The sequence below is a fragment of the Geotrypetes seraphini genome, chromosome 3, assembly GCF_902459505.1.
Source record: "Geotrypetes seraphini chromosome 3, aGeoSer1.1, whole genome shotgun sequence".
Taxonomy (NCBI): domain Eukaryota; kingdom Metazoa; phylum Chordata; class Amphibia; order Gymnophiona; family Dermophiidae; genus Geotrypetes; species Geotrypetes seraphini.
In genome coordinates, this window is record NC_047086.1 from 370,382,908 (window position 1) to 370,409,194 (window position 26,287).

General features: G+C 44.2%; 1 protein-coding gene across 1 annotated transcript in view; it reads right to left on the reverse strand.

The window, feature by feature from the left end:
* Positions 1-26,287, reverse strand: part of PLB1 (phospholipase B1) — a 225,477-nt gene that overhangs the window by 192,241 nt on the left and 6,949 nt on the right. Inside the window, exons 5-13 of the mRNA XM_033937660.1 lie at positions 23,631-23,668; positions 22,721-22,764; positions 17,999-18,080; positions 15,223-15,274; positions 13,883-13,963; positions 9,427-9,489; positions 6,078-6,160; positions 4,853-4,919; positions 3,744-3,827 (exon numbers count right to left, since the gene is read on the reverse strand). Coding sequence (XP_033793551.1) covers positions 3,744-3,827; positions 4,853-4,919; positions 6,078-6,160; positions 9,427-9,489; positions 13,883-13,963; positions 15,223-15,274; positions 17,999-18,080; positions 22,721-22,764; positions 23,631-23,668 — 594 coding nt within the window. The remainder of the gene's footprint in view (positions 1-3,743; positions 3,828-4,852; positions 4,920-6,077; positions 6,161-9,426; positions 9,490-13,882; positions 13,964-15,222; positions 15,275-17,998; positions 18,081-22,720; positions 22,765-23,630; positions 23,669-26,287) is intronic.

Genomic DNA, 26,287 nt, shown 5'->3' on the forward strand with positions numbered 1-26,287 from the left:
AACAATGGAAGCTAAAGATAATCAGTTTTCAAGGAAATGGCCTTGACAAAGGAGTATTCTTGATTATTGAGCTTAGACATGACTAGGAATTGATGGAGCTCATTCAGTGTTGTGAAAGCCGATGTTTTCAGTGCTGGGTAAAAACTATAGTAGCCCACACTTTTTAAGGCCTTCACTAGATTTGGAAGTCCCTGTTTTGGGTTAAGAAAGAAAGTTACGGCACCATGGCTGAAACATCAGTTTCACTTATTCGGAATAGCAAGACATGGAGAGTTGCAACAGTCGCGATGTCAGCCATAGAAGCCTAAGAGAATATACTTTGATTTATTGCAAGACAAAGTCAATATCGTTGCTGAACTGAAAAGAAATATCAAGGTAGTGGTGTTGTAATGGGGGGACGGGGAAGTCTCGCCTGGGCGTAGGCACCAGTCCTCCTCTCCATCCCTCCATTCCTTCCCTGTCCCCCCCCCCCCCCCCACTACCATGCATGTACGCCGTTTCCCTTACCCCATATCTCTGTAACATTCTTGACCCGAGTATCATCCTCCAACCTGTTGTCACGCCAGCATCAGCTCTTCCTCTTACGTCACTACCTGGACCCGTACCTAGGAAGTGATGTCAGAGGAAGAGCCGACGCTGGGGGTTTGCTGCCCATGCCAGGAACATTACAGAAGTCTGGGGGGAAGGGAAGTAGCCCATGTGCAGCAGGAGGGGGCAGGGAAGGAGACTGTGGAAATGGGGGGTGGAGAAGAGGGTGGGGGAGGGGCTCCACCGCCCCAGGTGCTTCTCACCTTCGTTACGCCACTGCATCAAGGATGCCAATAATGAAAGAGAAAAATATGAGATTTCTGAGGACTTCAAAGGATTTTCAGACCATTTCCAGGAGTGATGACTGAGTCATTTGTTGAGGCGTTTGCATCAAAGGACTGAAAATTCAATAGAACACACAGAAGGGTTAATTCTATAACTGTGAGCCTATGTTTAGTCTCCTGGAAAGGACATCTACTTTCCCTTAAACGATACAATTATAATAGGGCATATATTTTATGTGCATATGCACTTAGGTGTGAGCCCTTATGCCAGCCATAGGACTGGTGTCGTGTGTGCACCTAAATGCTGTGGATAAACTAATAATGTTAAGGACTCTATATGCAGAAATTATAAGAAAAAAATAGCCCTACATTCGGGAGTGAATAAGGGTGGTATTTCTAGATTGTATAAAACCTTGTTATTGCGGGAGGCCTCTAGTGACCCATATAAGGTTCTATGAGATAGAGATTGGGTCCTCTGGTCTGGCAGTGGAGTGGCAGATGATATATCAAAGATTATTTCAACTTTCAGTCTCTTATACACTCATAGAGAATGGGTATAAGATGTACTATCCTTTCTAATGGGTATAAGATGTACTATTGGTGCATGCCTTCTAAACTTGGGAAATTCTCTGGCTCGGACATAGGCATGTGTTGGAGACAATATGGCCATTAGAGGAGACTTCCTTCCTATGTGGCGGAGATGTCCACTGATCCGACCATTCTGGCATATGGTGGGCCACTTAGTAGTGCATATATTTCGTACGCACTGCCCAATGCTGGCGGAATGTTGTTTACTGAACTCCCCGCTCCCAGGATATAATGGCTTTGAGCAGAAGTTAGCTGCCTATATTTTTACAGCTGCACGTATTATCCTGGCGGCGCGGTGGAGGCACTGGACTTTGCCAGTTCCAGAACATTTGTATAATAAGTTGGATTGTTTGCAAATTACGTCCAAATTGACAGCCCTTAGGCACAATACTTTAAGACTTATCATAAAATGTGGGATGTTTATACTGAATGGAGAAAAGGGGGGGATGAAAGGGGAGAGATTTTTGAGTTCATTGGGGGTTGGTAGTGGTCTTTTGATAGTGGATGGGCTTCTTTGCGGGGCTCTCTGGATGGGTGGGGGAGGGACTGGGGAAGGGAGTGGCTGGGGTATAAGGAATAGTGCTATAATATTTGCTATTTGTTGTATCTAATGTTGTATTTTTGGATGGACTGTTATTTTTTTCAAAAATCTGAATAAAATAAAATCATACTATAAGGAAAAATATGATGAGGGCTAGAATCCCTTTCTATTTTGGATAACAAAAATGTAAATCTTGCTTTGCATTTGATTTGTGCCATAGTTCCTTTTAGAATCCAACATTTGCATTATTTAATCTTCTAAGGAAGCTGAACCTCTTCAAACCCACAATGTTAGCTAGAATTATTTTTTTATAGCCAATCTAACAACCTTTACAAAACATTTTCCTTAGACCCTCAGCGCCACCACTCAGAACTCAATATTTCTCATTGGTCTGAGCTTTACGTGTCTCTTCGTCATCGGATCTGTCATTACTCTGTCTCTTATGAAGAGCGTGTGTTTCATTTCAATTTATTTCTAATCTTTCAGTGCTTTAAAGTATTAATAAGCCAATTCTTAGCTTATGGTCAAGTGGTCTCTGCTAGGGATGTCAATGCCGCTAGGGATGTACAGTGCCGACATGTTTCGCTTTGACAGCTTTTTCAAGGCTTAACCCCTAATCCCTGCCGCCATATACTGTGACCACATCTTCTCCAACATGTCGGCACTGTACATCCCAGTGCAGAGACCACTTGACCATAAGCTAAGTATTGGCTTATTAATACTTTAAAGCACTGAAAGATTAGAAATAAATTGAAATTAAACATTAAGCTCTTTATAAGAGACAGAGTAATGACAGATCCGATGACGAAGAGACACGTAAAGCTCAGAACAATGAGAAATATTGAGTTCTGAGTGGTGGCGCTGAGGTTCTAAGGAAAATGTTTTGTAAAGGTTGTTAGATTGGTTAGAAAAAACAATTCTAGCTAACATTGTGGGTTTGAATAGTTCCTTTTAGAAGCATCCACCATCTCCTCTCCCTAAGAAATTCCAGGCTTTCTTGAATTCAGACACAGGGCCTGTTTTACAAAGCCGCACCTCATCTGGAAGCCTTCCCTCTGACGTTGCGACATCAGGGAGAAGGCTTCCGGTTCAGGCGCAGGATGTGCGTAGGAGCCTTTTCCCAGGGCTTTGTGCACTGCAGCACTCAGGGAGCCGGCCTGAAGACGCCACGTTGATTGCACCGTGGACCAGCGGCAAGAACACGGTCTTCTGCCCGATGGACGTGCCGGCCCTGTGGACCGGCAGAAAATTTCTGTGGACCAGCACCGGTCCACAGACCGGCTGTTGAAGAACACTGGTCTAGGGGGAACCAAAGTGAACTTGATTTGCCTCAACACACAAGTCTAGCTATCAAGCAACAAGCGGATGAAAAAGTATACATTTCCACTAGCCATCATTTCCCCTCATATTGTAACACATTAAGAATGGACATTTGCACTCTCGCAGTTACAGAGTTTTATCAGAATTCCCGTCATTTTTGACTTGTGTTATCTATCTTTATGGGAGTTTCCAAGCAAATCCCCAGGACATCATCAAAACACCTTGACCTTGGGCAGGTTACCTGGTCCCCCCATTGCCCCAGGTACATTAGATAGATTGTGAGCCTGCTGGGACAGACAGGGAAAAAATGCTTTAGTACCTGAGTAAATTCATGTAAACCGTTCTCAGCTCCCCTGGGAGAACGATATAGAAAACCGAATAAATAAATAAATAAACATGTTTCAGTAGACACATAGGAATGTGACTGTGAAAAGCAGGAAAAAGAGTAAATATGACATCGTTTTTATAAGAAGCAACCTTACCTTCCTCAGGAAAGGCTGCAGTGTGACAGTAAAGTCACCGTGGCTCTCATAACGGCCTGATTTCAGTAGCTTTTCCAAGGCATCCTGAAGAGGAAAACAACAGAATTATTTCTAGAAATATGTCTTATGTACAATCCACACAAACCCCCCCCCTCTTCCATGAAACCATGCTAGCGGTTTTTAGTGCAGAGAGCCGCACTGAAGGGCCCGCGCTGCTCCCGACGCTCATTGAGTTCCTATGAGCGTCGGGAGCAGCGCGGGCCATTCAGCGTGGTTGCCCGCGCTAGAAACTGCTAGTGCAGTTTCGTAGAAGAGGGGGGAAAGTTTTGCGCGTGTGTACGTGTTTGGGGTGTAGCGGTGGACAGAATGCATATTCTTCTGTTCATCACTGCAGCTATATCACACAGTACCTGGACTTTTAACCGTAGAGTAATTTGAAGGCAGCAGTTGGGATACATAAAAGGAATTACTGAAGTGGAGCTGATTTGAGTTGGTTGGGAATGGGAATGTGTGCATTTTATGTTTCATTTTTCCATCTGTATTTATTTAGTGGGGATGGTTAACGTGTAAATTCGTTGAGCTTTTTGATATTATTTTAAATGGACTAAATGACTATGTAATTGCAATGTAATTTGAATGCATTTTGTAAATGTACTGTCCATGAACTGCTGTGCGGTATAGTACATCTTATACCGCTTAGTTAGGGGTGGCTTAGAAATGTTAGAAATAAATTATAAAATTATAATACAATAAACCAATCATTCTGCTCTGGCCTTAGCTCCTCCTTCATCTCTTTGGTCTCGTGGGTTTAAGGAACTCTGCCAGACCTCCTGTTTCAGTCTGGGCTCCGCCTCTTTTCTATCTGGCAGGGCCCGAGGAAGCCCACCAACTTGATTGATACCCCTGGCTCCTCCTGCCTGACCTCTTTTCCATCTGAGTTTTAAATCTTACCCATAAAAATTTCTGCAGACAGGGAAATTAGTCACTTATGTTCCTGTACATGCACAGATGAAATCTTACACAGACACACTGCCAGGTATATAAGGTACACGTTTCTATTTTGCAATCAAAAGCTCCTAAAACCAGATGTGGGGAAAAATAAGTCTCACCCGCAAGGACCACCTCAGAATGGCTTCTTTCAGCCTGGAATCTTCTTCAAAACACTCACATAGCTTCCTATAAATGAGAACATTCCTTTTAGATGTGTCTAAGGGCTTGACCAATGGTACAATCAACAGAACGTAACAGTGGACTGAGGTTTTTTTTATAACGGCACTGGGGCACGTCCATGCCGGTGCTTTCCATGGTTGAACTCATCTGATGGCCCTGGTACCCCAGTACTCTTCTTCTATAATCCGGCTTATCTTTGCCACCTCAAACATCAAATTTTAGGGCTCCTTTTTCAAACGCGCGCTAGCGGTTTTAGTGCATGCTTAGCGCACGGTAGCCGCTACCGCCTCCTCTTGAGCAGGCGGTAGTTTTTCAGGTAGCGTGCACTATAGCACGTGTTAATCCTGTGTGTGCGCTAAAAACGTTAGCCACCTTTGTAAAAGGAGCCCTTATAGTGTCTATTTTATTATTTTTCTGCAAAACCCCAACGTTGTACGTTGCAACTCCACCCCTGTCCACAGAAATATCTCTCTTCACTTATCTCCCCCTAAGTTCCCCCCCCCCCCTGCCGAGCCCACCCCCGTGAGCTCCGCCCATCTGGTAAGTCCCTCCTATCTGTGCCCTTCTCTTCAACTGCCAGCTCCAGACTCCGTCCCTTCTGCCCTGCCTTCTGAATCCCTACGGCGAGCCCAGTTCAAAGCCCACCTCTTTGAGACTGCTTTTAACTCCTAACTCCTCTCACCTTGGGTTTTGCATCCCTAACCCTATACGTCATATTTTTCTGTCCAAGCTAGATTGTAAGCTCTTCTGAGCAGGGAAAATCTATTAAATGTCACAATGTACAGCACTGCATATGCCTTTCAGTGCTATAGAAGTGATAAATAGTAGTAGCATTTGTATTTATTTATTTATGCCCCACCATTCCCAAGGTGGGTCACGATAGAGTACATACACAAACAGAATCACATACAGTTCAAGTATAATAGCGTGTATGTAAATGACTTCTGTCTTATTGGCAGGCAAGCTTATACGTGTGTATACTGCTATACAATTTTATAAAGGCCTTTCCAACTTTACAACAGGTTGTGCATACGTAAAAACTTTCCGAAAATTGCCTCCTAAGAGATATCTACTTAATCACTGCTGAAACAGTGATGCAGAATAGCTGCCCTGTGAATATGGTGCAGGAGTTAGACATTGAAGAGCTGGAGAATATATGCTCACCCAGCCTCAGTGTGGCTCAGGAGGGACAACGACGAGGTGGTGACATCAGTGAGGTCCACCAGACTGACAAAGGCTCTTGGGAGCTACATGTAGTCAAAGCAGAAAACAGGCTTGTTTATTTTCCATGTAATTATGGCAGTGATGATTTGCAATGGCAAAAATAAAGAATAATAAAAATAAAGAACTGGAATTTTAAATAAGTAATCATTGGTTTAATGTAAATCATTAAGAATTAAACTTCTTGCCTTAGGTGAAAGATTTTAATATATGGATCCCAAATTTCCATAAAAAGACGAATTTTCCTAGGTTGACTGGCTAACCACTAATATTCAGCGGGTGATAGGCGGCTCTCTCCTGCTGAATGTATTAGCAGTCAGTGGCGTAAACCTGGCCGGCTCTATCACGCAACAGCCACCAATATTAAGCACTGACCAGCCAAGTTTAGTGGCCAAATTGGGCCACAAAAAAAGCAGGTCTATCTTTGGCAGCTGTAACTTAGCCAGCCAGCACTTAAAATTGGCTAAGTTTGAGGTTGCCAAAGATAGGCTGGATATTCACCGGAAATGTCCTGCCACTGAATATCAGCAGTCAGCAGTTCAGCACCAGCGGAGCTAGCCAGTCTCTCTCCTGCAGTCTCAGTTAGAGGTCTGCATGGAAACGGGGATCATGGGAATCCCGCGGGAATCCCCCCTAACCCACGGGACTCCCACGGGGATCCCTCTCTGGCTCCAGGGACTCCCATGGGGATGGGAGGCTTTGGAAGCAGGGTTCGTCCATATAATATAATGGACACGTCAGCCTTAGTAAAAGAGGGGGTTTATAAGTTAATTACCTGAACAGAAAACAAAAAAAGGGTTCCACAAAGAGATTCCACAAGGAAAACAGCAGCACAAACACAAAAGAAACTGTGGAATTGATGATCCTGTCAGAAGTAATTGCTGCTTTTTATGGGAACAGGCGGGGATGGAGGTAATTCCTGGTGGGGACGGGTGGGGATGGAGAGGATCCTGACGGGGACGGGTGGGGATGGAGAGGATCCGGGCGGGGACAGAGAGGATCCTGGCGGGGACGATTGGGGACGGAGAGGATCCTGGCGGGGACGGAGAGGATCCTGACAGGGACAGGTGGGGACGGAGAGGATCCTGGCGGGGACCGGCGGGGATGGGTGGGATTTCTGTCCCCGTGCAACTCTCTAGTCTCAGTCTCAGCCCCAGACTGTTTATGCTCCTAATTTGGGGAGTTCAATGCTAAATTAGTCCCTTTATAATTGATTAGGACTGAACAGCTAAACCTGGGCACCAAAAATTGGGCGGCTGTAGGAGTGAATTTAGGGTAAAGAAAAAAATTAGGCGCTTAGTACTGACTTTATGATTAGGTGGCGTAGCTAGGATGAGAGGCACCCGGGGCGGTGTCGCCCCTCCCCTGCCCTCTCCTCCGCCCCTCGCTCTTTCCCACCCTCTCCCTGCCCTTCCCCCATACCTCTGATTTTCCCAACGCACGCATCATCACGAACTTGCTGCCTGCAATGTGTTTGTTCTCCCTCTGATGTCACTTCCTGAGTGCGGGACCTGGAAGTGACATCAGAGAGAGCTGATACAATGCGGGCAGAAAGTTTGCGATGCTGCTTGCGCTGAGAAAATGAAAGAGGTACGGGGAAAGGGGGCGCACGCATGCAGCAAGGGGGAGGTCGGGAAGGAGCAGGGGAGGTGAAGAGGAGGACGTTTGCTGGCGCCTCTCTCCAAGAGGTAGTGCCTGGGGCGGCTCCCCCCCCTTACTATACCACTGGAGGTATCAAGGTAAGGGCCTGATGGCAAGTCTAGAATTTGGCACCTAACAGGCACCCAATTGTATGAGTAAGTTATTGCACGGGGGGGGGGGGAACTCCAGTCCTCAAGGGCCGGAATCCAGTCGGGTTTTCAGGATTTCCCCAATGAATATGCATTGAAAGCAGTGCATGCAAATAGATCTCTTAGCATATTCATTGGGGGGAATTCTGAAAACCCCAACTGGATTCCGGCCCTTGAGGACCAGAGTTGCCCACCCCTGTTCTAGAATAACACCCCGCTACTAATTGGCAATCACATGTGTATGTGCCAGGCTCTAATCTGTAACATTCATGCCAACATTGCTTAGTTCAGGGGTAGGTAATTCCGGTCCTCGAGAGCCGGAGCCAGGTCAGGTTTTCAGGATATCCACAATAAATATAAATGAGATACATTTGCATCTCAAGGATGCAGTGCATGCAAATCCATCTCATACATATTCATTGTGGATATCCTGAAAACCTGACCTGGCTCCGGCTCTCGAGGACCGGAATTGCCTACCCCAGGCATAGTGCATAAGTGCAAGTGAGCATAAATATGGGTAAATCTATGGTATGGCCACATCTTGAATACTGTGTGCAGTTCTAGTCTCTGTATCTCAAAAAAGATATAGCGGAATTAGAAAAGGTACAGAGAAGGGCAACAAAATTGATAAAAGGGATGGGACAACTTCCCTATGAGGAGAGGCTAAAGCGGCTAGGGCTCTTCAGCTTGGAGAAGAGACAGCTCAGGGGTAATATTATAGGGATCTAGAAAACACTGAGTGGAGTGGAAAGGGTAGATGTGAATCACTTGTTCACCCTTTCCAAAAATACTAGGACTAGAAGGTACGCAATGAAGCTACTAAGTAGTAGATTTAAAACAAACCAGAGAAAATATTTCTTCATACAATGTTTAATTAAACTCTGGAATTCTTTGTCAGAAAATGTGGTAAAATCAGTTAGCTTAGCGGGGTTTAAAAAAAGTTTGGATAATTTCCTAAAGAGAAGTCTTAGGCCGTTATTGAGATGGTTTGCGGAAATCCACTGCTTATTCCTAGGAGAAGCGGCATAAAATCTGTTTACTATCTGGGATCTAGCTAGGTACTTCGGGCCTGGATTGGCCACTGTTGGAAACAGGATACTGGGCTTGATGTCCCAATATGGCAGTTCTTATGTTCTTATCTCTAAGATATTACACATACTTCAAGGCACAATTAGGCAGCAATAATTACAACTCCGTTGACTTGGGGCAACTGGTGCCTAACTGTAGGGACACCGATGCCATAGGCTACCCTTCTATAATGGGATCTCGGTGCCAAGAAGCAACTACTGAACTAGCATGAAGCGTATGGCATTGGGGTGTCTAAATCTCAGTGTCCCCCTTGGAGAACGTAGGCAAAGGAACTGCAGTGCAGGTCTATATTTGGGTAAATTTAGCCTATCAACTGAAACTTCCAAATGTAAATGAAGCAATGAATCTTTTTTTGGTTTTTTTTTTACAAATTGACCCCAAGGTCAAAAATCTGTAGAATTAGGTTGTCTTACCTCTTGCTGCAAATAGTCCAACACCCTTGTCAGATTTTCCACATTTTTTGATACATAATCCTCCTGTGAAATAAAATAAATATATATATATATTTGTTGGTAATGACTATTTATTGTGATTAAAAGATAAAGAAATATAAAAATGCAGTGGAATGCAATGCACGGTTCATTAAGATTATGTGCAGACTTTAAATCCTTCAAAAGATCTTTAAAGACCCATCTATTTGTAAGAGCATTTTTACAAATGAGGCGATGATAATATCCTTTTCCCATTATGACTGAACTTGAAATAGCAGTTTGGTGTATTTTGATGTCTAGTGCGTTTTGTTCGACTTGTTGAATTGTAAATCTTACGAATTTGTTTTTATAATAATAATAATAGCTTTATTTATATCCCGTCATCCCTTTCAGTTCAAGACGGTGTACAGTAAGAGGTGCCGATAACAGCGGGTTAACATCGGTTGGAATTGGGAAGGGGTAAGTGGGCGGTTATGTGGCTGGGCAGTATAGGGGGTGGGAGGGGGAACGTGGAAGAAGAGGTAGGTGTTGAACCATTTTGGAGGTTCAGACAAATTTGTCAAATAAGTGTGTTTTTAGTGATTTATGTATGTGGATATCTTAACCCACTTAGGGCTCGTTTTATCAAGCCACGCTAGCGGTTTAACGCGCGTAATACCGCGGGTTAAACCGCTAGCCACGCTAACCGCCAACGCCTCCCTTGAGCAGGCGGTAGTTTATAGGCCAGCGCGGGGGGTTATCGCGTGATGAAACGTTAACGCGCGTTAACCCCACTAGCGCGGCTTGATAAAAGGAGCCCATAGTATATATAAACATATACAGGTATGCATACAGTATATATTCAGGGTTCCTTTTACGAAGGTGCGCTAGCGTTCTTAGCACACGCAGCGGATTAGCGCGCGCTAGAACTGAAAAACTACTGCCTGCTCAAGAGGAGGCGGTAGCGGCTAGCGCGCGCTATTCCGTGCGTTAAGGCCCTAACGCACCTTAGTAAAAGGAGCCCTCAGAGTCTCATTGGAAGATATTTGTTTCCCATACTGCCTGTTTTTATTACTTCTGTAGCAGGGCACCAAATACTCCTTATTTTTACAATGAAGAAACTTCTGCCGTTACTGCTCCTAGTGTGGTCTGTGTCGAAGATAATAATAATAATAATAACAGTTTATATACCGCAATACCGTGAAGTTCTATGCGGTTTACAATAGATTACATTAGGTACAAAATGAGAGAGAAGAGAGTGAGAAATAGGTCAAGAAAACGGTTGTTGAGAGTGGAGTGCGGGTCAGTTGTCTAGGTACTTCAGGAATAATATGTTTTTAGGCGCTTCCTGAATTCCTCGTAAGTGGAGGGCGAGAGCAATTGTTTTAGGTCTTTGCCCCATAATGCTGCTTGATGTGAGAGAAGGTGTTCGTAGTGTTTTTTTTAATTTGCAACCTCTGACTGGGGGGGGAAACGAAGTTCAGGTGTGAGATTATCTTGTGTTTGTTGGTGGAGAAGGTGAAAAGGTCTGTTATGTATTTAGGGGCTAGACCATATAGTACTTTGAGGCAGATGCAGGCGAACTTAAACTTTACGCGTGCTTCTGTCGGTAGCCAGTGCAACTGCCGGTAATAAGGAGTTACGTGATCATACTTCTTTAACCCGAAGATACGTCTGACCGCTGCATTTTGCACAAGCTGCAGACGTCGCATGTTTTTTTTGGAAATTGGTAAATAGGCGATGTTACAGTAGTCGAGTTGACTTAGTACGAGGGATTGTACCAGGATTCTGAATGCTGACATATCAAAATTTGATTTAACGGATCTCAGTTTCCAGAGAGTGAAAAAAAACCTTCTGATTAAGGAATCCACCTGGTCTTTCATGGTTAGGCACTGATCTAGAGTTACACCCAGTATTTTCATGGTGGACTGAATAGGGTAACTAAGGTCGTTGATGCTTAGTGGGGTTTTGGTGTCAAACGGGTGAGGGGAAACAATGAAGAATTTCATTTTTTCTGAATTTAGTTTGAGCTTGAAGTCTGTCATCCATTGTTCCATCACATTTATTGCTTCTGTTGTCTTGGGAATGGTTTCCGAGATAGAGTTAGCAAATGGGATGATGAGCGTAAAGTCATCTGCGTAAGTGAATAGTTTTATCCCTAGCTAGGTCAATTGCATGCCCAGTGAGGACATGTAGACATTGAAAAGCAATGGGGATAGTGGTGTCCCTTGAAATAGGTGTATCCATCCTGTATGTTAGAGGGAACTATAAAAGGTGCTGCTTAATTTGGGAGTTGAGAGTAGGAATTGCTTTTAGCCAGGGCCAGGGATGAGAGGCAGAGGAGCCCAGCGAGGGTTCAAGTTGCTGAGGAGTAATGGATGGCTGCTTCTGTCCATGGCCGGCTAGGCCTTGCTTAATCTGTAAAGAACATTTGAGAGGAATACAGACCCAAAGCTGGAACGTCTATCTGTGAGCAGCTACGGAGATCAGCTGAAGTCAGAATGGATTCAACCAGATTTCCAGAAGGATTGCTCTGCCACTAGGGGGTGAAGGAACGACACCAGATAAGTGTGTCTCTACTGTGGATTATTTGTCTAGTGATTGTATATCCCCAGTGACTTCAGTTGATGTGGACTACAGTGCTTCAAAGGAAACATTTTGACTTTTTGAAGGATCCTCTCATCATTTCACTACATGCCTGTTGATTGTTGCACACTTTAAAAATTGCAGTATGAATTTAATTTTCATAATAGTTTGCAGTGGACCATTTGTAAATAGAATGCCGTAGAGTTTATTAGGCATGCGTTTGATGGTTGTGTAACTGGAATGCCTTATTGAATATTTTTTATTGTGCTGACTGAGTGAAATTTTTCAGCCGGTGAATGAAGGTGAGCCAACCTTTTTTGTGTTCCTCGTGGAGATTCAACAGTGTTTGGCTCTTTACATCTGAAGCTTTTTCTCCAGGTAGTGATGAGTGTTTGGCTTCTGTGTGTAATTGGTTGTGAGTAGGAAAGAGTGTTTGAAATCCAATCTGGCGTAGTGAGGGTGAGAGGCGCCAGGGGCAGTGGATCCCCTCCTTCACCCTCTTTTCCATCCCCCCCACCTCCATACACTCCTCCCCCCGCCCTCTCGTGCCACGCATGTGCTGCTTCCCTTTCCACATACCTCTGTAACCTTCCTGGCGCGAGCAGCAACCCCCAATCTGCTGTCACGTCAGCTCTTCCTCTGATGTCACGTCCTAGGTGCGGTCCAGGAAGTGACATCAAGAGGAAGAGCCGACACTGGCACGACAGCAGGCCAACACTGTTCCCTCTAGTCCTGCCAGTGGAAGGTGCTTTTCAATAGTGAGGGATAGGCAGGAAACCTACCTATCCCCTGTTATTGAAAACCCAGTACTGAAGCACTACCAGTAGCATAGCGAGGGCAAGAAGCACCCAGGGCAGCAATGCTCTCCCACGCCCTTCTCTCCACTTTCCCCCTGCTCTTTCCATGCCCCCCACCCATCCACCAGCCAGGCACACTCGCGCCCGCCACATTTGCAACCTCCCTTCCCACCCCCGTACCTCTAAATCTTTGCCTACGCGAGCAGCTTCTCCAGCCTGCTGCTCTCACTCGCATTCCCTCTGATGTCACTTCCAGGCCCTACAACCAGGAAGTAATTTCAGAGGGAGCCAGGCCGGTGCAAGCAGCAGGCTAGAATAGTTGCTCTCGCTGGCGAAGATTTTTAAAGAGGTAAGTGGGGGCGGGGGAAGGGAGAGTATGAGCTTGGCATGGGGAGGGGCAGAGAGGTGACTGCACCCCCACCAAGATTGCGCCTGAGGCACTCCCGCCTCCCCCCTTACTATGCTACTGAGCACCACCCCCTATTGGCAGCAGTGCAGTTGTAAGCTTCCTACTCCGCTTAGAGTTATCAGTGCCTATGACCTTGGGGAATGTCATGACATGAGAACATGCTAGTTTCAGTGTTGAGAATGGCACGGTGACAAAATTCATCACCGTTCCTGTCCCCGCGGATAACTGCGGGGAAATAATCCCATGTCATTTTCGAGTGTCTATTTTAATCTCAGTCCTTCTGCACCAGAATTTTTCAAAGCAAAGCTTGCGGGTCAGTGGTTGTGGCCATTCGTACTCTGATTCTTCCCTCCCTCCTTAAAGAATGGCATGAAGATGGTTTCCCGCAGTTATCCGCGGGGACGGGAATGGTGATGAATTTTGTCACCTTGTCATTCTCTATTTCAGGGAACCCTGCTCCTCTCAGTGAAAAAGCCCCTACGGCATATCCTTACACTCTTGTAACTCTTCTTTCTATGTTTCTTTTCCCTCACCCTTATAGTGTGCATTACATAATCTGCCCTACAGCTCTAAAACATGCTATTTCCAATCAGCCTATAACATTGGAACACGCTCATACATGTACCCATATTTTAAAGAAGCAGAAGGCAAAATAACCTGGGCTTACCAGATGCAGGCAGAAATGACATGGGTCCACAGGGCTAAGAAAAATAGTAATCAGTTTCCAGTCAGTTAGAAAATTTTCTTTCTGGGTAAAAACAAAACCACAAAAGCAAAATGTTAGACAGTTGCTAGTGTATGAGGGGGCGATGAAAAGGTCTCAGTCCAACCAACCAACTTCCTAAATTCTGAGCGTTATTTTGCCACTGTAGCTGGAAAGAGTGTTATCTTATTTCCTTAAGTGCCAATTTGCAGAAACAAAATTCTATGTTGGTTTTTTTTAGATCATTGACTGAACCATATCCATGTCATTCTCTTCTTGGTTGGGCTGAGAGCTTTTCAACACTCCCTCATAGCCCCTGTAGAAAGCATTTGTCCCATAAACATGGAGGGAGGGAGGATTCTCCATAGTATTTCCATGGCAAAACAGTGCTCTTTATCTGCAGGAACGTTTTCATAAACATGCACTCCCAATATGCTGGCAAACTTGGGCATTCAGCTTGTGTACACTTACGTTTACCTGGAATAAACAGAAGCATTCCGGGGACTGAGTAGGAATAAACACTGGCAAAAAGGATTCCAGGGGTGATCCGGGAAATTACAGACTGGTGAGCCTGACTTCAGTGCCAGGAAAAATGGCCGCCATGACTTCCCTTGGCAGACTCATGAGACTCAATCCAGCATTGGTAGAAGAAATCCCCAGTTGCTCCTGCCCATGGCACTCCAATCTCAAAATAGCTCCAGTCTCACAAAGCTGCTACTGGAAGTCACGGGTGGTCGTTTTGACTGCATGGGCAGGAGCGACTGGGGATTGCTCCTCTCCCGAATAGACCATGGGCCACCAGGGCTTCAAAAAGTAGATGGTGAGAGGACAGCGCTTTGTGGTTGGGGGTTGGGCGGGCAGAGAGTCATTGCATTGTGGTTGCAGGGTGAGGAGGGGAAGTTTTCAGTTTCATCTGAAAAGGTACGCTGGGGGAGGCAGGAAGGAGGTAAAAAAAAAATTGTTAGAGCTTACCGGGACAGGAGATGGGAGGGATCCCTCCTGTCCTGTCCTACTAGGCCGGTGGAGATCTGTAACAAGTCTGGGAGGGGGGTTGGTGGGCACTGATCCGAATATAAGACGAGACCCCCATTTTTGGGCCATTTTTTTGGTCCAAAAATCTCATCTTATATTCGAGTATATACGGTATCATATTTTACAGATATTTGTCTTGGGAAGTGGAAGCAAGAGCCTTAACAAAGAAAACATTTCAGACACTAAAGAAACAGATGGACTCATCAGTGCTTTGAAAGAGAAACCTATTCAGGTCTTTATCTGCTGTCATTTACTATGTAGTTTTGATTCACCTGATTCATTTTCATACCGTCCACTATTTTCCTCACTTGATCCCACAGGGTTCTGCACAAAAGAAAAAGTTGTGTCATTTCTAAACAAGTCTTTAGGTACATAACAGCCCTATTTTACATCTGAGGAAACTGAGAAACCAAATAACATCCCTCACCTGCTCCTGGATCCTTTTCTGGCCGGGGCCTTCTCTAAACTCACAGACATCATTTATACTTTCTTTCACTAAACCACGTTAGAGGTTTGTACCACGAGCGTTGGAGCATTTGCTTCGCTGGCCCGCAGTAGAAACCTCTAACACGGCTTTGCAAAAGGAGACCTTAGTTCTTCCCTGTTTAAAAAAACATAACAAAAACCTGCCTGAACAGCACAGTGTTATCGAAAAACGGTCATTGAACTCGACAGGCACTGTACTCTCTTCTAATGCAATCCACACAGAAAAATAAAGTTGAACCTCCTCCAGATATTACAGTCACAGAAACCTGAAACACCAGGAAATTATTTCAACTCCCTGTAATCAGGATTGGTGCAAGGGTCCTGGCACCCTAGGTAAACCTTCAGCCTGACACTCCCTCCCACCCCCAGTTCAATAACTGACTCCCCCCCACCCCAAGACATCATTGTATCACACTTACACACAAATAAAATAATTTATAGGTTGAGATGGTATATCTTGTGATTTTTGCTGATGTATGAGATTTTTATGTTGTGCAAATCCTGAAATATGTATGTAATACTTGGATCAAGGCGGATTAAAAATGTTTTAAATAAATAAATACATAAGAGAGAGCAATTTCCAAAAGTCATTTATCCAGGTAAATTGGCTATTTGAAAATTGCCCCCCCCCACACACACCTTTTTTGCAGGTAAAAGTAAATATTATTGGTTCTTTGAGTTTGTCTGGCTGTGAGGATTTATTATTTCGCTTTGACTGCAACTGCTCTGTGCTATACCCCAGAAACTGCTGCCCTAGGAAATAGCTTCATTTTGCCTAACAATTGGTCCGGCCCTTCCTGCTGACATGTGACAATCATCTACTATAATAAAATGCTAAGCGCGCATGCGCACTCTTACCGCCGTGTTCCCTGATCCCTGATCTGTAGTTCTGTGGTTGGCAGAGTGCGCATGCGCGCTAAGGCGCATGAAAGGCGGTACGAAGCGGCAGTTGCCGGGAGGAGGGCTTCGCGGAGCGGCGCTGGTGGCGGCTGCCTGGAGGAGGGCTTCGAGCTGCTGAGGGTTGGGCGCTGCTCCCGTGAGGATCGCGTCCGGCTGTACCAAACTTCGCAGGCCGCACAGCACCTCAGTAGAACGTTTCCTCTGACATACGCAATCGCGTCAGAGGGAACGTACTTCCGAGGGGCAGAGCAGCCTATGAGGTTCGCAAAAGCTGGCCGCGATGCTCACAACGCTGCATACTGGACCGGGGAAACAGGTAAGGGGTGCTGCTGGAGTAGGGAAGAGGGACAGGGGGAGTAGGGAAGAGGTGCTACTGGACCGGGGGAGCAGGGAAGAGGGACAGGGGGAGCAGGGAAGAGGTGCTGCTGGACCGGGGGAGCAGGGAAGAGGGATAGGGGGAGCAGGGAAGAGATGCTACTGGACAGGGGGAGCAAGGAAGAGGTGCTACTGGGCCGGGGGAGCAATGAAGAGGGACAGGGGGAGCAGGGAAGAGGTGTTACTGGGCCGGGGGAGCAATGAAGAGGGGCAGGGGGAGAAGGTAAGAAGTGCTGCTGGACAGGGAAGTGGAGTGGGGAGGGGAAATGCTGCTGGTGAGAAAAGGGGGCTTGGGCTGAAAGGGAACAGATGGGAGAAGGGGGCTGGAGGGGGTAAAAATGGGTTTGTAGCTGAGGCTGAAAATAGGAGACATGTGAGGGAAGGAGCACCCTTAAGGTAACGAGCTTAAACACTAGTTGTTTATTAATATGGTTATCAAGCATTCCATGGAAACCATCTTTTTTTTATGATACCTCTTGCATTAGTTTAGCAATCTTATGCATTTGCATAAGCCAAGGGGCTCTCAACCCATTCCTCAGGACACACCCAGTCAGGTTTTCAGAATATCCACAATGAATACGCATGAGATAAATTTGCATGTACAAATCCTCTCTCATGCATATTTCTTGCAGGTATCCTGAAAACCTGGTTGGCAAGGTGTGTCCCGAGGACTCACTGGAGAACTAACTTAAGCTGATATAAGGTTACCATCTTGCTCCAGAAAAAGGAGGACGGATTGAAATACCTGGGTTTTACTTCCATTGCGTTCAATGGAAGTAAAACCCAGATGTCTCAATCCGTCCTCCTTTTTCTGAAGCTATATGGTAACCCTAAGCTGATATGCCAAAGAAAAAGATGGCAGAGCCAGTTTCTACACTGGAAATGACAGGATAATGTTTTTGATTCTACACCTCATAGCTTGCTAACGCCTGCTGTTATAACAGATTTGTTACCACCCATTAGGGTTGTGGTCACCGATTTCTCCTTTTTGCTTTAAAATTTTTTGCAGAGCATTCAAATGCATTAATAAAGAAGGTGGCTGTCATTCCTTCAAAATATATTTCTTTATAACCCAAATCAACCCCCCTACCTCCTTTCCCCCCACTTCCCCTCCCTTTTTCCCTCCTATTCACATTGTATTGAAGTAATTAATAAAACTATAATATAAAATGTATGTAAATATTATAATTGTAAATCTATTTGAAATGAAATCTATTTGTTTTATATTATATTTATTTATTTCCTTCAATAAAATGTTATAAATTAAAGAAGGTGGTTGTGACTTACCCAGAGTCAAATCCCGATTCTGGTGAGCCCCAGAGGAGAACATACTGCTTTGAGACTGAGGGGTTCAACCAGTGTATGAGACCTGAACACAAGAAACAAATTACTTTTGTTTAACCAGCTTCCATTTACAGTTTTTGGATATGGATTTTAATTGATGCAGCGTCTTAATGGAATAAAGTCTAATATTGAATAAGGGTCAAGGGTATGATATGTTGCCTTTCTTTAGTACATATGCTGTATTATATGCCAGTGGTCTTCACTATTTTTTTTTAATCGAAGGGCTACCACATATCTTCCCATATGGTGCTGCAACACTGCTGACCAGCATGGATCAATAATACCATCCATACCTCCCAGCCCTCCTTCAAACTTTCCAATGGGGGGGGGGGGTTACCCTCAAGGAGGAGGGCCTTTCCAAATGCATTCTCTTCTTTATTGAGAAATGCCTTGTCCTTCAAGCAAATGGCTCTTCTCCCAATCCACTCCCCTCTTTCTATCACAAACTTCACAGATAACATAAAACAAACAAAAATCTCTATTGCCCTAATTTAGATTGTGAACTCACACCAGACAGAGAGTACCTTTGTATAATATGAAACTGCTTTGGTCATTCCACAGAAAAGTGGTCTATCAAATACACGGCCTTTACCCATATCTACACATGTAAGTGCTCCCTAATTAGAAAATAAATGGTATAATGGAGGAGAGTGTAGCACAGTGGTTAAAGCTACAGCCTCAGCACCCTGAGGTTGAAGATTCAAACCCATGCTGCTTCTTGTGACCCTGGGCAAGTCATTTAATCCCCTTATTGCCCCAGGTAATTTCAGGATTGTTGGTTTAACATTGCCTTGAAAAGGAATATGACTGTTGGACAGACTGGATGGACCACTGGCATCATTTACTACATGCCTTTATAAGAAAGACATAATGTAGACATCTTTTTAGAACTTTTCACATATGAATCTCGAGTAGATCGGAGAAAGTTATAATGCCGCTTTATAGGGCAATGGTCAGACCACACTTGGAATACTGCGTCCAACATTGGTCTCCCTACCTAAAGAAGGATATAAAACTGCTGGAGAGGGTGCAGAGACGAGCAACAAAACTGGTGAAGGGTATGGAGAAACTGGAATACGAGGACAGACTTATAACACTAGGATTGTTCTCCCTTGAGAAAAGGAGACTGCGTGGGGATATGATCGAGACCTTCAAAATACTGAAAGGAATCGACAAAATAGAGCAGAGAAGATTATTTACATTGTCCAATTTGACACGGACTAGAGGACATGTAATGAAGCTAAGGGGGGACAGGTTCAGGACTAATGTCAGGAAGTTCTGCTTCACTCAGAGAGTGGTTGACACCTGGAATGCCCTCCCAGAGGAGATTATGACGGAATCGACCGTCCTAGGCTTCAAAAGCAAACTAGATGCATATCTCCTTAAGAGAGGCATATAAGGATATGGTGGACTATAAATTAAGCCAGGTGTACACCTGGCAGGGCCTCCACGTGTGCGGATCGCCGGACTTGATGGACCGAAGGTCTGATCCGGAGAAGGCAGTTCTTATGTTCTTATGTTCTTATATAATTATCCCCACAGCGCATAAAACGGATACGGTATTCCTTGAACGCTATGCATAGCGTTAACAGATTACAAAGAGCAACTTATCTGTTTCTCAAAAACACTATGCTGCAATTTAAAAAATGATCTGGCATCCCGGTCACTTTAATCCGAGCACAGACTGAATTGCTGGAGGTGGAGAGGATTTAAAAAAACGTGCTACCGCTGGCTTCGGCGTCTTCTATCCACTGCGGCCAACCCTAGCGGAAACAGGAAGTAGTCAGAGAGGGCGGGCCGCAATGGACAGAAGATGGCGAGGCCAGCATTAGCGCGGTGCAGCACTTTTCTCTAAATTTAAACACGGGTGAGCCGGCGAGAAGGAGGAGGCTTTGGCGGTGGTGGTTTTGGCGGTGAGTGAGGGCGGGAGGCGGGAGGCGCCGGCTGTGCTGTGTTTCTCCCTTTCTGATTTGTCTGGCCGCCGCATATGCACTCCTGCTGACCACCGACCTACTGATCACAGATCAGAGATCACGGAAGCACGTAGATAGGTGCGCATGCGCGGCTAGGGTTTTATTATATAGGATTAAAAGAGGGTAAATAGGACAAATATAAATCCCCCTTTACCAGTATATTCAGGGCTCTGGGATACTGATCCCCAAAGCAATATGAATAAAGGTAATCAGCTCCCAGAAAACAACTAACCAGAGAGACAGACAAGCTGTTTTTCCCTACTCTGTAACTGTTAGACCTACCGATACCAGGTTACAATAGTAGTCTATAACGGAAACTGGGCTGGGCTGGGCTGCATCAGGGCACCTAACAGAAGGGCCTGCTTATAGTTACTGCTCCTTATGTGACTTGACTACACATCCCAGTTCACACACAAAAAAGAGGGCATCCTGTAGGTGGGACAACTGGGAGTTATCTGCAGTAAAAGTGGGACAGCTGGGTAGGCTACATAGAAAAAAATGAAGGCAGATAAAGACCTTAAGGCCTATCTAGTCTGCCCAAAGATCAATCGGCTGTTAGATTGATTTTTGGTTTGAAAAAATGGGAACATATAAGTCCCTATTATCAAAAATTACACTGGTTGCCCCTGGAAGCAAGAGTTCTGTTCAAATTCTTTTGTCTTTGTTTTAAATCAATATTTGGGTTGGCCCCTACATATCTGGTCTCTCATTTTAGACTGAACTGTTCTAACAGGCCTACTTGTGGAATTCACATGTTCAGTTATCCTACAATAAAGGCCTGTCAATATGATAGAACTCTTGCTTTCCAGGTGGGTAAATTGAATGAATGGTTGGGTAATAACATTACGCATTCCTCATCCTACTTCAGTTTTAGAAAATTAGTAAAAACAAAATTATTTAATCGATTTGTAAGTTATGGATTTACTGTTTTACTTTTACACTGTATGTATATACTGATGATTTTATATTGTGTTTTATTCCCCGATGGTCCAGCACTTCCTGTTGTAAACTACCTCAAACTTTTATGGCTTTGGCGGTATATAAAAATAAGTAATAATAATTATTATTATTATCTACTAATCTCTTCTCTCTTAGAGATCCAACGTATTTGTCCAAAGGCTTCTTAAATTCAGATATACTTTTTGTCTCCACCACCTCCACTAGGAGGCTGTTTTAAGCATTAACCACCCTTTCCATAAAAAAGTACTTTCTGAGGTTATTTCTGAATCTTTCCCCTTTCCCCTTCATCCTATGCCCCCTCATTCCAGAGCTTCCTTTCAACTGAAAGAGACTTGCCTCATGCACATTTATGCCACATAGGTATTTAAAGGTCTCCCTCATTTATCTCCTCTCCCGCCTTTTCTCCAAAGTATACACCAGGGGTGCCCACACTTTTTGGGCTTGCGAGCTACTTTTAAAATGACCAAGTCAAAATGATCTACCAACAATAAAATTTTAAAAAACACAAAGCACACTGTACGCAGAGAAAATGTTAATTATCATTTATATTCTGGGGGTTTTCAAAGAGGTCAAGGCAGTTGACTTTATGCAATGTCACCTCAGGGACAACTATATAAAAATAGACAAATATACCCCCTCCCTTTTTATACACCACGATAGCATTTTTTTAGCGTAGGGAGCTGCACTGAATACCCTGCGCTGCTCTCGATGCTCATAAGCTCCCTGCGCTAAAAACCGCTATTGCGGTTTAGTAAAAGGGGGCCATAGTGCAAAATATAGACAGCAGATATAAATTCCCAAAACGGACACATTTTGATCACTAAATTGAAAATAAAATCATTTTTCTGACCTTTGTTGTTTGGTGATTTCATGAGTCTCTGGTTGCACTTTATTCTTCTGACTGTGCATCCAATATTTCTTCCCTTTTTTCAGCCTGCTGTATGCTTCCAGACCTCATTCCGTCCGCAAACTTTTTCTTCCTCTCTCCCTGCCCCCTGCCCCCTCCCCTGTCTTTCTTTCTGTCTTTCTCTCTCCATGCCCCCTTTCTTTCTGTCTTCCTGTCCCTCCTTTCTTTCTTTTTCCCTTCTTTCTTTCTGTCTCCCTGTTCCCCTTTCTTTCTATCTCCCTGCCTGCTCCCAAGCCACTGCCGCCGCTATCGGGGAACAGGCCTCCAAACCACCACCGCCCCAAGCTCTCCCTGCTTTCTCACACAGAAGCGTCGGGCCAACCAGATTTCCTCTCCCCGATGTCATTTCTGATGTCGAAGAGGAAGTTCCGGGCCAGCCAGGCAGCGATTGGCTGGCCCGGAACTTCCTCTCCGACGTCAGAATTGACATCGGGTGGGAAGTTGGTCGGCTCAGCGCTTCTGAGTCGCGAAGCAAGTAGAACACTAAGGCAATGTGATCGATTCACGTTGCCTTCGCGATCGACCTTTTGGGCACCCCTGATATACACAGTGAGATCTTTAAGTATGTCACAGTACACCTTATGATGAAGACCTCTGACCATTTTAGTAGCCTTCCTCTGGACCAACTCTATCCTGTTTATATCTTTTTGAAGGTGTGGGCTCCAGAACTGTACACAATGTTCCTTATCTGCCATTTTGCTCTGCTGAAGAATACCAGGTCACAGCAGAACATGCACATCAAGGGGACCCCAAATCTGCTCTGCTGACATGTCTATGCATCACCTTATGATTTTACTGAGAGGAATAAAGTGGTATAGAACAAACCTGATATAATTGTCTCACTGGCTTTTATGAGGCGTCTTTCTATACTGTAAAAGAAAAGACAATTTTTTTTAAAAAAAATTTCTTATTCTGAGGGCAGAATAGAGGGGCAAAACTCTCAACTACAGTATACAGTATTCTCCAGGCATCTCTGTATATTAGGTTCCAGTAAATTGTCTTTTTATGCTTAAGAATCAAAAAGTTTCACAAACTGAAGAGCAGAAAATTGAAATGACTGCTTTCTATTTTAGGTTTCTTAAGCACATGTAAAACATTCTGATATATTATTTGACCAAGAAATAAAGACAGTTTAGAAGATACATTAACAAAAGCATGCCATAAGAATAGCCTTACTGGGTCAGATCAATGGTCCATCATGCCCAGTAGCCCGTCCTCACGGTGGCCAATCCAGGTCACTAGTACCTGGCCAAAACCCAAGGAATAGCAATATTCCATGCTACCGATCCAGGGCAAGCAGTGGCTTCCTCCCTGTCTTTGTCAATAACAGACTATGGACTTTTCCTCCAGGAACTTGCTCAAACCTTTCTTAAAACTAAACTAAACCTTAAGCTTATGTACTGCATCTTCTCTATAAAGATAGAACTCGACACGGTTTACAAAAAATGAAAAGGAAGGAACAATAAGAATTGGTAGTAGAGAGAAGCAAAATTTACATTTTTGAAAATAGTCAAGTTTTCAGGTGTTTTTGAAATAATTGGAAAGAGCCCAGATTGTGCAGCTGGACAGGAAAATGATTCCAAAGCTCAGTAGTTTTGAAGTAAAGAGATTTCCCTAATTTTCCAATGTAGATAATGCTGAATTGTGGCCCATATATTAATAATCTCAGATTGTATCATTCTAGAAGCAGGAGTCCTATGAACTGACTGAGCAAAACATAATGGGTTGTTGTTACCTGTGGAATAGGTTGTGGTTCTCCTCAGGTTCAGGCATCTGCAAATAGTAAAACCATATTAAAGTTCAAAGCCATGACAAAAGAGTTACTCTGCACAAATGGCTCAAAAGTTGTATACACGGTACCACGAAGCAGATCAGTCTGATTTATTTATATCAGTCACCCAACGTGGCCACGTTTCACCCACAGGCTATGTCAGGAGTGACAACTGCAGGGGAAAGACAGAGAATAAACCCCTGCTAATCCGCACAGCAAATCGGTGCGTCTTCCTTGAAACTGGCAGCGTTTCTTTCTCAAAGGCACCCACAGAGCATAAATTTAATATAGTAATTACACCTCCTAATAATGTGGAAGGAAAAGACTTACAGTGCTCAGAGAGATCAGTCCACTGAATATATCATTCCCGTACTCCTTACAGCGGAGCCATCATTAGTCAGAAAAACTTTCGGCAGCCATCTTGAAAATCTTCGAGCGGCGGGGGCAGCTGTATCAGCAGCAGGGGCAGGAAAATGATGGTTTCTTTTCTGCCCCCAAAGAGGCCACTAGACCACCAGGGATGTTAAAAGGTAGGGCGCTGGAGGGTCACCTCGAACCCCGGTAATACTGGGCAAAATGCATTGGTTTCCCCTGTTACCACATTACTTAATAAAGTAACCATGGAATTACCGTGGTAACGATTACCGTGTCATTCTCTACTGTAGATGGACTGGAAGTAGAATAGTAAATTGTGGCAAGGGGTTGGAGTTGGGGAGGAAGAGAGACTGGTGAAACTTGCAGTGCATTTCTTTCCCCCTCAAGTCCTCCCTGTGTGGACCACCTGCTGTGCTATTCAATTAAAGAAACAAAATAATTGGCAAAAACCTTTATTCAATTTCTACTCTCAAAATGTGTCTGTATTCATTGAGCAAATAATGGTAATAATAATATTAAGACCTCAGTCTGTATAATATGTTGCACTTATTTTTGGCTTTAAAATGAATAAAGATATTTAAATGTAAAGACCTCAGTCTTAATGGTATTATCTGGGGAAAGCTCTGAAAAACATTGGGAATTTGATTTTTTTTTCAGATTTGACAGGAATACTAAAGCTGCCTGTCTACTTTTTCCAAAAAGATGAACCCATTCTTGCACCTGGCGAAGATAGCGAAGCGGAGCTCTGTCGAGCAGTAACTCTACTCCTTTTTGGGACTCGGATAAGTCTTTGAAAGTCTTTGATCGCCTTATCTTCAGTCTTATCATTGCAAGACATTAATCTATGATTGAGCGGTCTGTGGATTTGCAATTAGCAATTTTAATTTCTTCTCACTTAAAAAAAGTACAATGCGCAAAATAATATTATAAAGTTTTTTTCACAGATACACTTCTATATTTTTTCATATTAAAGCAAATAAGACCTGATGATGTACGGGGTGGACTCATTTAGGCAGTTGTCTGGTGCTTGTCACCCATGAGTTGTCAGCCCGGGGTAAAACTGTGGAATGATTTATCACAGTCTTCCCAGTACTGAGGTCTTAATATTATTGTGCGTAATACAAAGTGCTACTAATGACAAAATCATAGGCTGGGAAAACTCTTCTTATTGTCTTAGTACTTATATCTTCAACCTCCCTGATGATGGACTCAACTGAAACTCAGCTGGAGTTGGAGGCTTATGCTGATTGAACAATATAAGTAACTAAAACTGGAAAACAATAAGGATTAAGAAAAGAGAACCTCAGAATTGATTAAGCATTTCTTATTGGATCATAGAAACATAGAAACATAGAAATAGACGGCAGATAAGGGCCCACGGCCCATCTAGTCTGCCCACCTTAATGTCCCTCCCCTACCTTTGCCCTGTGAATAGATCCCATGTGCCGATCCCATTTGGCCTTAAAATCAGGCACGCTGCTGACCTCAATCACCTGTAGTGGAAGACTATTCCAGCGATCAACCACTCTTTCAGTGAAAAAGAATTTCCTGGTGTCACCTCGTAGTTTCCCGCCCCTGATTTTCAACGGATGCCCTCTTGTTGTCGTGGGACCCTTGAAAAAGAAGATATCTTCCTCCGCCTCGATGCGGCCCGTAAGATACTTGAACGTCTCGATCATGTCCCCCCCCCTCTCTCTGCGCTCCTCGAGCGAGTATAGCTGTAATTTGTCAAGCCGTTTTTCGTATGGTAGATCCTTGAGTCCCGAGACCATCCGGGTGGCCATTCTTTGGAACAACTGGCTTGGTCAAGTCTACGGATTACAACTCAAGGAGATATTGGGACTTTAATTGACTCATCATCAAGTTAAGTGAGCTTTATTGGGTCTGAATGGCTTCAATACTTAACATCATTAAGAGCCTTGAAGATTGATTGATGGACTCTATTGAAAAGCTTTAGACCAAGGGTGTCCAACCTGCGGCCCAGTGAAGTATTTTGTGCGGCCCCAGTCGAGGGCAATGCAGTGTTTTCCTCTGCTGCCCCAGGGTGTTTACCATCTTGCCAGCTCCCTCCTCTGTCTTGTGGCCCCAGAAACATTTTTTTCGGCCAATGCGGCCCAGGGAAAGCCAAAAGGTTGGACACCCCTGCTTTAGACAGTACCCGTAGCTTTTCCCAGCCTATGATTTTGTCATAAGTAACACTCTGCACTTTGTATTACTTATTATTGTAGATTTTAAATGTTGATGAA